The sequence below is a fragment of the Coregonus clupeaformis genome, unplaced genomic scaffold (genome assembly GCF_020615455.1).
Source record: "Coregonus clupeaformis isolate EN_2021a unplaced genomic scaffold, ASM2061545v1 scaf1408, whole genome shotgun sequence".
Taxonomy (NCBI): Eukaryota; Metazoa; Chordata; class Actinopteri; order Salmoniformes; family Salmonidae; genus Coregonus; species Coregonus clupeaformis.
Window position 1 is genome coordinate 66,767 of NW_025534862.1, and position 14,716 is coordinate 81,482.

A 14,716-nucleotide genomic window follows, 5' to 3' on the forward strand; every position below is an offset into this window, starting at 1 on the left:
GAGCCAAGTGACTTGGTGTATAGCAAGAATAGGAGAGGGCCTCGAACTGAGCCCTGGGGGACACCAGTGGTGAGAGCACGTGGTGCGGAGACAGATTCTCGCCACGCCACTTGGTAGGAGCGACCGGTCAGGTAGGGACGCAATCCAAGAGTGAGCCGCGCCGGAGATGCCCAACTCGGAGAGGGTGGAGATGAGGATCTGATGGTTCACAGTATCAAAGGCAGCAGACAGGTCTAGAAGGACAAGAGCAGAGAAGAGAGAGTTAGCTTTAGCAGTGCGGAGAGCCTCCGTGACACAGAGAAGAGCAGTCTCAGTTGAATGACCAGTCTTGAAACCTGACTGGTTTGGATCAAGAAGGTCATTCTGAGAGAGATAGCAAGAGAGTTGGCTAAAGACGGCACGCTCAAGAGTTTTGGAGAGAAAAGAAAGAAGGGATACTGGTCTGTAGTTGTTGACATCAGAGGGATCGAGTGTTGTTTTTTTGAGAAGGGGTGCAACTCACGCTCTCTTGAAGACGGAAGGGACATAGCCAGCGGTCAAGGATGAGTTGATGAGCGAGGTGAGGTGAGGTAAGGGAGAAGGTCACCGGAGATGGTCTGGAGAAGAGAGGAGGGGATAGGGTCAAGCGGGCAGGTTGTTGGGCGGCCGGCCGTCACAAGTCGCAAGATTTCATCTGGAGAGAGAGGGGAGAAAGAAGTCAAAGCATAAGGTAGGGCAGTGTGAGCAGGACCAGCAGTGTCATTTGACTTAGCAAACAAGGATCGGATGTCGTCAACCTTCTTTTCAAAATGGTTGACGAAGTCATCCACAGAGGGGGAGGGGGGGGGGGATTCAGCAGGGAGGAGAAGGTGGCAAAGAGCTTCCTAGGGTTAGAGGCAGATGCTTGGAATTTAGAGTGGTAGAAAGTGGCTTTATCAGCAGAAACAGATGAAGAAAATGTAGAGAGGAGGGAGTGAAAATATGCCAGGTCCGCAGGGAGTCTAGTTTTCCTCCATTTCCGCTCGGCTGCCCGGAGCCCTGTTCTGTGAGCTCGCAATGAGTCATCAAGCCACGGAGCAGGAGGGGAGGACCGAGCCGGCCGGGAGGATAGGGGACATAGAGAGTCAAAGGATGCAGAAAGGGAGGAGAGGAGGGTTGAGGAGACAGAATCAGGAGATTGGAGGGAGAAGGATTGAGCAGAGGGAAGAGATGATAGGATGAAAGAGGAGAGAGTAGCGGGAGAGAGAGAGCGAAGGTTGCGACGGCGCATTACCATCTGAGTAGGGGCAGAGTGAGTAGTGTTGGAGGAGAGCGAGCGAGAAAAGGATACAAAGTAGTGGTCGGAGACATGGAGGGGAGTTGCAGTGAGATTAGTAGAAGAACAGCATCTAGTAAAGATGAGGTCAAGCGTATTGCCTGCCTTGTGAGTAGGGGGGGACAGTGAGAGGGTGAGGTCAAAAGAGGCGAGGAGTGGAAAGAAGGAGGCAGAGAGAAATGAGTCAAAGGTAGACGTAGGGAGGTTGAAGTCACCCAGAACTGTGAGGGGTGAGCCATCCTCAGGAAAGGAACTTATCAAGGCGTCAAGCTCATTGATGAACTCTCCAAGGGAACCTGAAGGGCGATAAATGACAAGGATGTTAAGCTTGAATGGGCTAGTGACTGTGACAGCATGGAATTCAAATGAGGAGATAGACAGATGGGTCAGGGGAAAAAGAGAGAATGTCCACTTGGGAGAGATGAGGATTCCTGTGCCACCACCCCGCTGACCAGATGCTCTCGGGGTATGTGAGAACACATGGTCAGACGAGGAGAGAGCAGTAGAAGTAGCAGTGTTTTCTGTGGTAATCCATGTTTCCGTCAGCGCCAAGAAGTCGAGGGACTGGAGGGTAGCATAGGCTGAGATGAACTCTGCCTTGTTGGCCGCAGAACGGCAGTTCCAGAGGCTGCCGGAGACCTGGAACTCCACGTGGGTCGTGCGTGCAGGGACCACCAGGTTAGAGAGACAGCAGCCACGCGGTGTGAGGCGTTTGTATAGCCTGTGCGGAGAGGAGAGAACAGGGATAGACAGAGGCATAGTTGACAGGCTACAGAAAATGGCTACAATAATGCAAAGGAGATCGGAATGAAATGAACTAAACATCTGGGAAAGCGAGAGAGCGGGGCTCCCTCACTTACGTTTCACTGAAACACCCAAATATAACTCTCCCAACTTCCACCTCAGAAACTATAATTGTTGTAAACTACAGCGGTTCAATGTTTTCTAGGAATAGACTAACTTAGTTTATTCAGCTAGCTAATTTGGTACAGTATTCTTCCGTAAAAACTGTCCAGGGCACCTAGTCATATGACGCCACAGCCAACTAGCATGCCGGACTTCAACATCACGGTTTAGCACCAATACTCGGCCACAACAAACCACCAGTGTGTCAACACGCCAAGCAGATCATTCGTGTCCGTGTCTAACTTTGTGGGTTAGTCCCAACAGCTTGAGCGAGTCCGTCGTCAACTTATTCAGCCAGTTAGTTAGCCAGAATAGTTAGCATACTTTCTAGCCATTGCTATCTGCCAACGAAGAAACCCCTCCTCCCACGGCACGAACACACAGAGAGAGCCAAGCTAACGTTAACTAGTCACCTTGTCCCGAATTCCCTTGAACGACATATATGGGATATGACTAATTGTTCTTGCCAATGATTTATAAATGTGTTTTATTTATTTATATTTTTAGACAGTTCTGTTGTAGTTTGCTTGGTGACTCCCCTCTGTGAATAGCCACCACGTTGTTGTCTCCTGGACACTACCTACGTACACAGCTCCACTGGGATATTTCTGTCATATCACATTTGTAGAAATCATATTGACTAATATTTCACAGAAAGCCTTGCCAATTTTGTGTGAACAGTTTCGAGTGTGTGTAAGTGGATCATTTCTTTGTGTGTGTGTGTATGTGTGTGTGTGTGTGTGAGCGTGTCCCAACGCTAACATGTGTGTGTGATCCACAGGACAGCTGCACGGCTCTCCGTGCGGGGTCAGCTCGGGACATGTGGACACTTTGCAACTCCTCATCTGCCACCCTGCCCCTGACTACACACACACCATGACCCTAACCCTGACCGCAACCATAGCCCTGGTCCTGCCACGGTCCCGGTACTGTCCAGCACCTTGCTCAACCAGGCCAACTGTGAGGGCTGGACGCTGCACACATCGCTGCTGCCAGGGGCTTCAAGGTACTGGGACACTGATCATGTAATGTTGTCTCAGACATATGGAGGTTTACTGGATAACGTACTGTATTATGCATTATAGACTCACAGACACACAATTGGAAATTGCCCAACTTTTTGGATCAGGAACTTCTCTCTGTATGGTTTAATAAGCTTATTTGACTGGGAACCACAACCACGCAATCACAGATATGTACACACACATGCACCAACATACACATACATACACGCACACACACAGCATGGAGTAGCCACACACTGTTTAAGAGAAAAATGACCTCTCTTGCAGAACTGCCTGGAGGTGTTGTGTAACTACGGCGACCAGGACGTACGACGACTGTAAAGACCTACTGGAGAACCTACGTTAGTACATGGACCTGTGTGTGTGCGTCTGTGCGTGTGTGTGAGATTATAGGCATGAGTGTTTGTGTCTGAAACTGGTGAGTGTAATTTTCTCTCTTCCCCTCTTCCCCTCTCTCCCCCTCCCTCTCTCAGACTCCTACAGAGTGTTAATGTGTGTCCAGCCCAGAGGCTCAGGCCAGCCCATGTGTCTAGTGGAGGTGTTTGACGATAGTGTGTGTGTGTGAGTGTGCTGGGGTGTGTGTGTGTCCAGCGGGATACGCACTGGGCCGACCTGAACCATGCCCTGAGCTAAGCCTTGACCTCTCACCTCCAGCTGCTCTGTGGTGACACCAATACACACACACACACACACCAACACACACACACACCTGGGACTGACCCCTGCTAGTATGGCCTCCGTCCTCAAATGTAAGGAGCTGTAATGATTGTAGTTGACTTTATCCACTTCTTATCCTATTATCCTATTATAAATACCAATATGACTTTAACACTTTGGCATGGCCTCAGCTATTGATGTTGATGTTTACCACAGTGTAGCTTAGCCCGCTGTCTCTAAAGGATATCCCAACTAGCCCGCTATCTCTAAAGAATATCCCGACTAGCCCGCTATCTCTAAAGGATATCCCAACTAGCCCGCTATCCCTAAAGAATATCCCGACTAGCCCGCTATCTCTAAAGGATATCCTAAACAGAGAGAATGCACGTTGGTCCCTGTCGCAGGCAGTGAGCAGGGCCTTGTCTGTTATTTTAGACGTATCCCCCAACCAGATTCAAGTTTACCGAGGTGTTGCGGTCTATTCTGAGCTGCAACGCAACACGGTCCAAACAGCTGCTGTTCCTGACCGCCTCCTGAACACCTCCTGATTCAAGTTTGAATTTCCCCTTGTCAGCATGAGGGAATGGATGGCACCCAACGAGAGACCCAGCACCCAACGACTCCCTGCTGAACTGAGTCGCTTATATACATTTGAATCTCTCTTATTCTCTCTGATGAATCGCTCTTACAGTATAAGTTGATTCCAGGGGAATCACTATGGGAAGAATGGGTCTTAAGAAAAATAGTTTTCATATCTCTCAATGTTACTAACTATTTAATTGGACATTTAGGAGTAAATAGTAGATGAATAGCAGGCTGTAAAATAAAACAAACTTTTTTTTGTTAAGAAGAGTATCTTATGAATGACTGTCAACAAAGTTTAATTTAGTTGTATTCACATTCACAGTTAAAAGCTGAATTGCAGTGACTGTTGGATGAATCGTTTTGGAATGAATTGACTCCTTGATAACTGATTATTGATATCAGGGCTCTTCCAGGCACCTGGCATTGCAGCTGGTGTAGCAAAGGTCATACACACAGACACACACACACTCACACATACACACAACGCAAGCATGCACATACATGCACACACACACACACACACACACTCTCTCTATCACTCTCTCTCTCTATTTCTGTATCACACCCTTACACAGGGCAGCTCTGTTGTATGGCACTCGTCCCTGGGTCCTGTCCAAAGGTGTGACTGGGCCAAGCTGGAGAGGGCTGGGACACGAGCCTAATTGAGCTTGGCACAATCACAATACACCACACTCACACTGAGAGGCTGCCCAAAATAAACAGACACACACACACACACACACACGTTGACCTCTATTCAATCCACATCGCGGAAGTTCAGCATTACAGCGTGATTGAAATGTAAAGGCAATGTTCCTGCTTTAGCAGAGACTGCATTCAGGGTAAACGCTGCGTATGTCGGCTCAATCGGAAATGACCATTACATTTCTATTGCGGAATCCGTAACGCTTCAGTTTTACAGATTGAATAGAGCCCTTTATCTCTCAATGATTGAGTCGATTAGAATATAATACATTATATTCCTCCAAGGAGGCAATTTTCCGTTCACATTGTTTGGACAAACTCCAGAATGTGTCCTGTCTAAGAATTACTAATCTAATCTGTGTCCTGTCTATGAATGACTAATCTAATATGTGTCCTGTCTATGAATCAAATCAAATCAAAATGTATTGGCCACATGCGCCGAATACAACAGGTGCAGACATTACAGTGAAATGCTTACTTACAGCCCTTAACCAACAGTGCATTTATTTTTAATAAAAAAGTAGAATAAAACAACAAAAAAGTGTTGAGAAAAAAAGAGCAGAATAAAATAAAATAACAGTAGGGAGGCTATATATACAGGGGGTACCGGTGCAGAGTCAATGTGCGGGGGCACCAGCTAGTTGAGGTAGTTGAAGTGCACTAATGACTAATCTAATCTGTGTCCTGTCTATGAATTACTAATCTCGGCACCCAGAACCAAATCAACTATTCCAATTTGAACATTTCAATGTTAATGCTGTCACAAGAGACTGGTGAATGATTGGCTCGTTACATAGAGTCTGAACCGACGGAGTGAAATCTAGTCTAGCCTGAGCTCAGACAACGGAGAGGAGGAGTGGTCTGTCCTCAGTTTAACACGTCAAGGGGAAACCATCTGTGGGAATTCTGCCGGAGCAACCGCTTTATCAAAACACAAGGACAAGAGAGTGAGGGTGTGAGGGAGTTTGGCATATTTAGAGAAATGTGTCTGGTTTCTGTGTCAGTGAAGATCAGCACCCCCGATGGGTTTTGGGTTTGTCCTCCTGTAGCTCAGTTGGTAGAGCATGGCGCTTGGTTGTGGGTTCAATTCTCACGGGGGGCCACTAACTGTAAGTCGCTCTGGATAAGAGCGTCTGCTAAATGACTAAAATGTAAATGTCTTTGTTGACACCTCTAAGGGAGTGGATGCGTGGGTGGGTGCACCCAGTGTGTGTGTGTGCTTACAGAACCTTTAAAGTATCAACTGTGGAAATGTGTAAAGTTGTCTAGACACAGTATGTTGTGGAGGTTTTAGTTTTTGTGCTGTATTTATTGTCGGTATGCAAATGTACTTTACTCTTCTCTTGTGTGTGTGTGTGTGTGTGTGTGTACATGACTCAGGGGTCTCTATTGATCCCCTATCCACCCACTGCCAGTGTTGGAGCGTTGCCAGGGACGCTTTCACATACAGTGAGGGAAAAAAGTTTTTGATCCCCTGCTGATTTTGTACGTTTGCCCACTGACAAAGACATGATCAGTCTATAATTTTAATGGTAGGTTTATTTGAACAGTGAGAGACAGAATAACAACAAAAATGTTATAAATTGATTTGCATTTTAATGAGGGAATTAAGTATTTGACCCCTCTGCAAAACATGACTTAGTACTTGGTGGCAAAACCCATGTTGGCAATCACAGAGGTCAGACGTTTCTTGTAGTTGGCCACCAGGTTTGCACACATCTCAGGAGGGATTTTGTTCCACTCCTCTTTGCAGATCTTCTCCAAGTCATTAAGGTTTCGAGGCTGACGTTTGGCAACTCGAACCTTCAGCTCCCTCCACAGATTTTCTATGGGATTAAGGTCTGGAGACTGGCTAGGCCACTCCAGGACCTTAATGTGCTTCTTCTTGAGCCACTCCTTTGTTGCCTTGGCCGTGTGTTTTGGGTCATTGTCATGCTGGAATACCCATCCACAACCCATTTTCAATGCCCTGGCTGAGGGAAGGAGGTTTTCACCCAAGATTTGACGGTACATGGCCCCGTCCATCGTCCCTTTGATGCGGTGAAGTTGTCCTGTCCCCTTAGCAGAAAAACCCCCCCAAAGCATAATGTTTCCACCTCCATGTTTGACGGTGGGGATGGGGTTCTTGGGGTCATAGGCAGCATTCCTCCTCCTCCAAACACGGTGAGTTGAGTTGATGCCAAAGAGCTCCATTTTGGTCTTATCTGACCACAACACTTTCACCCAGTTCTCCTCTGAATAATTCAGATGTTCATTGGCAAACTTCAGACGGGCCTGTATATGTGCTTTCTTGAGCAGGGGGACCTTGCGGGCGCTGCAGGATTTCAGTCCTTCACGGCGTAGTGTGTTACAAATTGTTTTCTTGGTGACTACGGTCCCAGCTGCCTTGAGATCATTGACAAGATCCTCCCGTGTAGTTCTGGGCTGATTCCTCACCGTTCTCATGATCATTGCAAATCCACGAGGTGAGATCTTGCATGGAGCCCCAGGCCGAGGGAGATTGACAGTTCTTTTGTGTTTCTTCCATTTGCGAATAATCGCACCAACTGTTGTCACCTTCTTTACCAAGCTGCTTGGCGATGGTCTTGTAGCCCATTCCAGCCTTATGTAGGTCTACAATCTCATCCCTGACATCCTTGGAGAGCTCTTTGGTCTTGGCCATGGTGGAGAGTTTGGAATCTGATTCATTGATTGCTTCTGTGGACAGGTGTCTTTTATACAGGTAACAAACTGAGATTAGGAGCACTCCCTTTAAGAGTGTGCTCCTAATCTCAGCTCGTTACCTGTATAAAAGACACCTGGGAGGCAGAAATCTTTCTGATTGAGAGGGGGTCAAATACTTATTTCCCTCATTAAAATGCAAATAAATTTATAACATTTTTGACATGCGTTTTTCTGGAATTTTGTTGTTGTTATTCTGTCTCTCACTGTTCAAATAAACCTACCATTCAAATTATAGAATGATCATTTCTTTGTCAGTGGGCAAACGTACAAAATCAGCAGGGGATCAAATACTTCCTCATGATCATTGATGCCCCACGAGGTGAGATCTTGCATGGAGCCCCAGACCGAGGGTGATTGACCGTCATCTTGAACTTCTTCCATTTTCTAATAATTGCGCCAACAGTTGTTGCCTTCTCACCAAGCTGCTTGCCTATTGTCCTGTAGCCCATTCCAGCCTTGTGCAGGTCTACAATTGTATCCCTGATGTCCTTACACAGCTCTCTGGACTTGGCTTTTGTGGAGAGGTTGGAGTCTGTTTGATTGAGTGTGTGGACACGTGTCTTTTATACAGGTAACGAGTTCAAACAGGTGCAGTTAATACAGGTAATGAGTGGAGAACAGGAGGGCTTCTTAAAGAAAAACTAACAGGTCTGTGAGAGCTGGAATTCTTACTGGTTGGTAGGTGATCAAATACTTATGTCATGCAATAAAATGCAAATTAATTACTTAAAAATCATACAATGTGATTTTCTGGATTTTTGTTTTAGATTCCGTCTCTCACAGTTGAAGTGTACCTATGATAAAAATTACAGACCTCTACATGCTTTGTAAGTAGGAAAACCTGCAAAATCGGCAGTGTATCAAATACTTGTTCTCCCCACTGTGTATATATGTATAGCCAGTCTCCAGACCTTAATCCCATAGAAAATCTGTGGAGGGAGCTGAAGGTTCGAGTTGCCTCTGTGATTGCCAACAAGGGTTTTGCCACCAAGTACTAAGTCATGTTTTGCAGAGGGGTCAAATACTTATTTCCCTCATTAAAATGCAAGTCAATTTATTACATTTTTGACATGCGTTTTTCTGGATTTTTTTGTTGTTATTCTGTCTCTCACTGTTCAAATAAACCTACCATTAAAATTATAGACTGATCATTTCTTTGTCAGTGGGCAAATTTTGTCAGCAGGGGATCAAATACTTTTTTCCCCTCACTGTAGCTGTTTCTCTTTCTGCTGTGTAATACTGGCTGGTGCATTTCCTGTCTGCTTAGAACACTGTGTTTTGACAGCACAGGGAAGATTTCTCTAGTTTCTGACACTGAGACAGTGTTGTTGAAATTTAAAGCACTGTCAAACACTCAGGAGGATGTTCGAAAGTGTGTGTGTGTGTGTGTGTGTGTGTTTGTGCACTAACCAGGAAGGACTGGCACTCCAGCAGTCTGTGTTCTGACAGTATGACTGTACAGTTGGAGAAAGACTGTTTCAGCGTCTTCCTCAGGACCTGCAACGTTCTGTCAACCAGAAACAAACCAAAACACAACCATTAGACAACATCTTTCTGTCAACCATACACAAACCAGAGTAGACAAAAATAACCACAGAGTTTAACGATAGGCCTACATCACTCTCTCTCTCTTTCTCCCTTTACATCCACTCTCACTTTCCCCAGTCTCACCCTACAACCTCCTCCCTTCAGCCCACTAATGTGCACTTCCTGCTGAGGTTAAGATGAAAGCAGCAGGTCTGAAGTTGACCAGCGTCATCAACCACCACTAATTCACTCATTACAGGCCCCATTTAGCGTAAAGACCTGTGTCGGTATATGTGGTTACACACATACTGTACGTCTCAGTACACACACAGCCAATGACCGTTACGGTAAGTCCTGGAATTGTCACCACATGCAGTGAGACACTCAAACACACACACACATCACACCACCACCCACATCTCCCTCCCTCCCTCCCTCCCTCCCTCCCTCTTCTCTTACATGGGGTCGAGGTAGGCGCTGGGTTCGTCCAGCAGCAGTATGCGGGCCTTGCTGAGTATAGAGCGGGCCAAACACATGAGCTGCTTGTGTCCGTTACTCAGGACGTAACCCCCGTCCTCCAGCTGGAAGTCCAGCTTGTCTGGGAACTGCTCTATCACTGACTTCAGACCCACCTGGAAGACACATGGGAGAACAGGAAAATAGGAAAAATCAATCAGTCAGTCAATGAATCAATCAATAAAACAAATGAGTGTAGTCATTTACCTCTGATGTGGAGTTCAGGGTAATACTATGTGATTGGAAAGGTCCACCACCTTCATTTTAATGGAGTCAAAACAAGTACAGTATGTGCATTGGGCGATCTATGATGTCATGTATAGGAGAGCAACATGACATCATAGATCGCCCAATGCACATACTGTACTTGTTTTGACTCCTTTAAAATGAAGGTGGTGGACCTTTCCGAACACATGGTATTACCCTGAACTCCACATCAGACATGACATCAGCTATGTTCAGAGTCAAGAGAAGGAGTCTTGTGTGTGTCTCCTGGCTGTGCTTGCTATGCAACCACCACTATGGTGTCTATGGTGGCTCCGTCACTGCCCCGCTCCACACACACGTACACAGCAACACCTTACCATCAGCATAGCATGTCAGAATGAGGTTACTACTGTATGGTAGGAAAGGGGTCAGTGTCACTCTCTGCAGTGTACAGACAGACAGACAGATTACAGACAGACAGACAGATAAACAGACACACTGACAGACAGATAAACAGACAGACAGACAGATAAACAGACAGACACACAGACAGACAGATAAACAGACAGACAGACAGATAGTTATGGATACAGGTATCCTGTATGTGTTTTTGTGTTTTTCCTCTCCTTCTGCCCTAATCACAGGTGTCCTTTGAGTTCCTGGTTGGTGGTCGTTGGTGGTCGTTGGGGTGTCCCACCTGTCCATAGTGAGTATGGATACTGTGGTGTCCTGTTTTTTGTGTACTCACTAATTTGCTGGTTACTCTATATGGTAACTATGTTGTGTGTTCCTGGGAAAAGGGGGATTTAGCAAGTTGCCCTTGGGCATATATTACCCGTAGAAAGAACATTGTCTAAAAAACACTAGTTAGACCTGAGCGGACCACCCACTGTATTTTTGTATGGTTAGCAGTAGCTTAGCGGTTCTTGAGGCAGGCAAGATCAGTTTAGGGGTTTTTGACATTATTGTTTCATTCCTTGGGTCCTGCTCAGCCCTTTTTCCCAAACCTTTACCGTGTGTTCATAATAAACATTTTGTGTTTGACGGTAGCTTATGGTTGTCTGTGTATTTTTGATCTCACTGTTTCCGTGTCACGATTCTAATTTGCATGAGTTATGTTACGGGTCTCTTTTCCATCAACCCTAGACTTTTAAAGTAACACAGACAAACAGACAGACAGATAAACAGACAGACAGATAAACAGACAGACAGATAAATAGACAGACAGATAGACAGAGTGAGGAGAAAGGTGAAGGAAGGAGGATAGTGATAGAGTCTATAGGTAAAGAGATAGAGGGGGCAGTTAGGGTTAGGGTTGAGGCTAAGGTTAGGGTTGAACTGGGATGTGGACGTGAAGCCATGGTTAGGGTTGTGGTTGAGGGTTAGGGTTGAACCGGGATGTGGGCATGAAGCCAGGGTTAGGATTAGGGCTAGGGTTAGGGTTGAACCGGGATGTGGGCATGAAGCCAGGGTTAGGATTAGGGCTAGGGTTAGGGTTGAACCGGGATGTGGGCATGAAGCCAGGGTTAGGATTAGGGCTAGGGTTAGGGTTGAACCGGGATGTGGGCATGAAGCCAGGGTTAGGATTAGGGCTAGGGTTAGGGTTGAACCGGGATGTGGGCATGAAGCCAGGGTTAGGATTAGGGCTAGGGTTAGGGTTGAACCGGGATGTGGGCATGAAGCCAGGGTTAGGATTAGGGCTAGGGTTAGGGTTGAACCGGGATGTGGGCATGAAGCCAGGGTTAGGATTAGGGCTAGGGTTAGGGTTGAACCGGGATGTGGACATGAAGCCAGGGTTAGGGCTAGGGTTGAACCGGGAGGTAGACATGAAGTTAGAGTTAGGGTTGAACCGGGATGTGGACATGAAGCCAGGGTTAGGGCTAGGGTTAGGGTTGAACCGGGAGGTAGACATGAAGCTAGAGTTAGGGTTAGGGTTACACCGGGATGTGGACATGAAGCTAGGGTTATGGTTGTGGCTAGGGTTAGGGTTGAACCGGGATGTGGACATAAAGGTATGGTTAGGGTTGTGGCTAGGGTTAGGTTTGAACCGGGATGTGGATATGAAGCTAGGGTTGAGGGTTAGGTAAGGAGACTGAGGTATGTTACCCACAAGGGGGACAGGGTGCACAGGCACACTTGACCAAATAATCGTATAAACCGCTAGTTAAAAGAGAACACTTCTACAAGCTGTTAAGAGTGTATGGCTGGGGGTCTCACAGAACGCTCCAAACTCCGACCAGAATCAAAAAAGAGTGCTCTGTAGTGTTTATAAAGGGCCACTAGATAGCATCCTTTGGCCACAGGTGGGCCCAAATGCATGAAGCTCATTATTGTACATGTTCAGGAGCTGTGTATATATAGCCCAATATAAGGCCTTTTTGTTGGGAGAAGAGACCACCACAGAATCCAAACCTCAAAATATCTAGACCCTTAAAGAAATATATAATAAATCATAAATAAATAAGTATTGTTATTCATAAAGTTATAAGTGCTAATATGAACAAATCAAGTGCGTTAAGGGAAGGGTACTAAATGCTAACAAAGCCATAGATTTCAAAATAAAGTTGAGGCTGGTTGAGGCTAGGGTTGGGGTTGAACCGGGATAATAATAATAATATGCCATTTCGCAGACGCTTTTATCCAAAGCGACTTACAGTCATGTGTGCATACATTTTTACGTATGGGTGGTACCGGGGATCGAACCCACTACCCTGACGTTACAAGCGCCATGCTCTACCAATTGAGCTACAGAGGTATTGAGCTACAGAGGACCACGGGATGTGGACGTGAAGCTAGGATTAGGGTTAGGATTAGGGTTAGGATTAGGGTTAGGATTAGGGTTAGGATTAGGGTTAGGATTAGGGTTGTGGTTGAAGCTAGGTTTAGGGTTGAACCAGGCTGTGGACATATAGCTAGGGTTAGGGTTAGACCAGACACCAGTGTGACTGATGTTAATGTTGTGTTTCACCTCCTCAGCCACCCGCCACAGTTCCTCGTCACTGTGGCGAGCGTGCGGATCCAGGTTCATACGAAACGTTCCAGTCAGTATGAAGATTTTCTGTCAAAGAAAAGAGAGAATGGAGGAGCTGTGTGAGTTGTTTTGTTTTTCAGGGTGACCTGTGTGACAGTTGTACTTTGTAGCCACACTGTACTTGTTGACCAATACCAAGTTATCAACAGTACTTGAAAGTACTGATATGTGTGAAATTAGTTTAGATTTAAAATGGGCCGCTATCAATCAGACATTGCAAGGGGCAGGGGAAAAAAATATGTGTCATCCGTATGCATTTGAGGACGTTTTTCCTGCGGTTCATTTTCATGCTACTTCGGTTGAAAAGCTTGTAAAGCAATGCTTAATATTAGCACTTGAGAAATACATATTTTAGCCTAGATATAGAAAGCTGGGATCCTCCTCTTTTTAATAGAGGCCATCAAAACTCTGTTTTCACACGCGATTACATGCAGTATAGAAATGTTGCGCAATGACTGGGCTTATATACACTGCTCAAAAAAATAAAGTGAACACTTAAACATTAGGTACCGAGATGAGATCCTCAGACCCCTTGTGAGACCATATGCTGGTGCGGTTGGCCCTGGGTTCCTCCTAATGCAAGACAATGCTAGACCTCATGTGGCTGGAGTGTGTCAGCAGTTCCTGCAAGAGGAATGCATTGATGCTATGGACTGGTCCGCCCGTTCCCCAGACCTGAATCCAATTGAGCACATCTGGGACATCATGTCTCGCTCCATCCACCAACGCCACGTTGCACCACAGACTGTCCAGGAGTTGGCGGATGCTTTAGTCCAGGTCTGGGAGGAGATCCCTCAGGAGACCATCCGCCACCTCATCAGGAGAATGCCCAGGCGTTGTAGAGAGGTCATACAGGCACGTGGAGGCCACACACACTACTGAGCCTCATTTTGACTTGTTTTAAGGACATTACATAAAAGTTGGATCAGCCTGTAGTGTGGTTTTCCACTTTAATTTTGAGGGTGACTCCAAATCCAGACCTCCATGGGTTGATACATTTGATTTCCATTGATAATTTTTGTGTGATTTTGTTGTCAGCACATTCAACTATGTAAAGAAAAAAGTATTTAATAAGATTATTTCATTCATTCAGATCTAGGATGTGTTATTTTAGTGTTCCCTTTATTTTTTTGAGCAGTGTACTTATTATATTCCATGCATCAACCTGCTGTTTAAGGAGCTGGCTCTCGCTGATAGTGCATCCAAATGGCTGCCGTTGTGTTTGGCTTTGAGCTTGAAACAAGATCCACGACGACCATGGAATGTTTTAAAATGTAATTTGTGCATATCGGGTCCGGATGGGAAAGTCCCGGGTCCGGATGGGAAAGCCCCGGGTCCGGATGGGAAAGCCCCGGGTCCATTTCAGAATGGGACCTGTAACTCCCATCATCATTTATCCTCGTCATTCCAATTATTCCAGTTAAAACGTGTGTGTTTGATTTGATTGTCGATAGCATTTGCATTGATGTCAGAGTGATTAGAGGGACAATAGAGCTCTGAGTACCAGGCCATCAGCGACTTGAGGGCCATTAGAAAGTT

The 14,716-nt window shown here is 46.0% G+C and overlaps 1 protein-coding gene across 1 annotated transcript in view; it reads right to left on the bottom strand.

Annotated features, from left to right (window-relative positions):
- LOC121561492 (cystic fibrosis transmembrane conductance regulator-like) overlaps positions 1–14,716 on the bottom strand; it is a 90,686-nt gene that overhangs the window by 18,974 nt on the left and 56,996 nt on the right. Inside the window, exons 26-28 of the mRNA XM_045218163.1 lie at positions 13,115–13,204; positions 9,883–10,055; positions 9,307–9,403 (exon numbers count right to left, since the gene is read on the bottom strand). Coding sequence (XP_045074098.1) covers positions 9,307–9,403; positions 9,883–10,055; positions 13,115–13,204 — 360 coding nt within the window. The remainder of the gene's footprint in view (positions 1–9,306; positions 9,404–9,882; positions 10,056–13,114; positions 13,205–14,716) is intronic.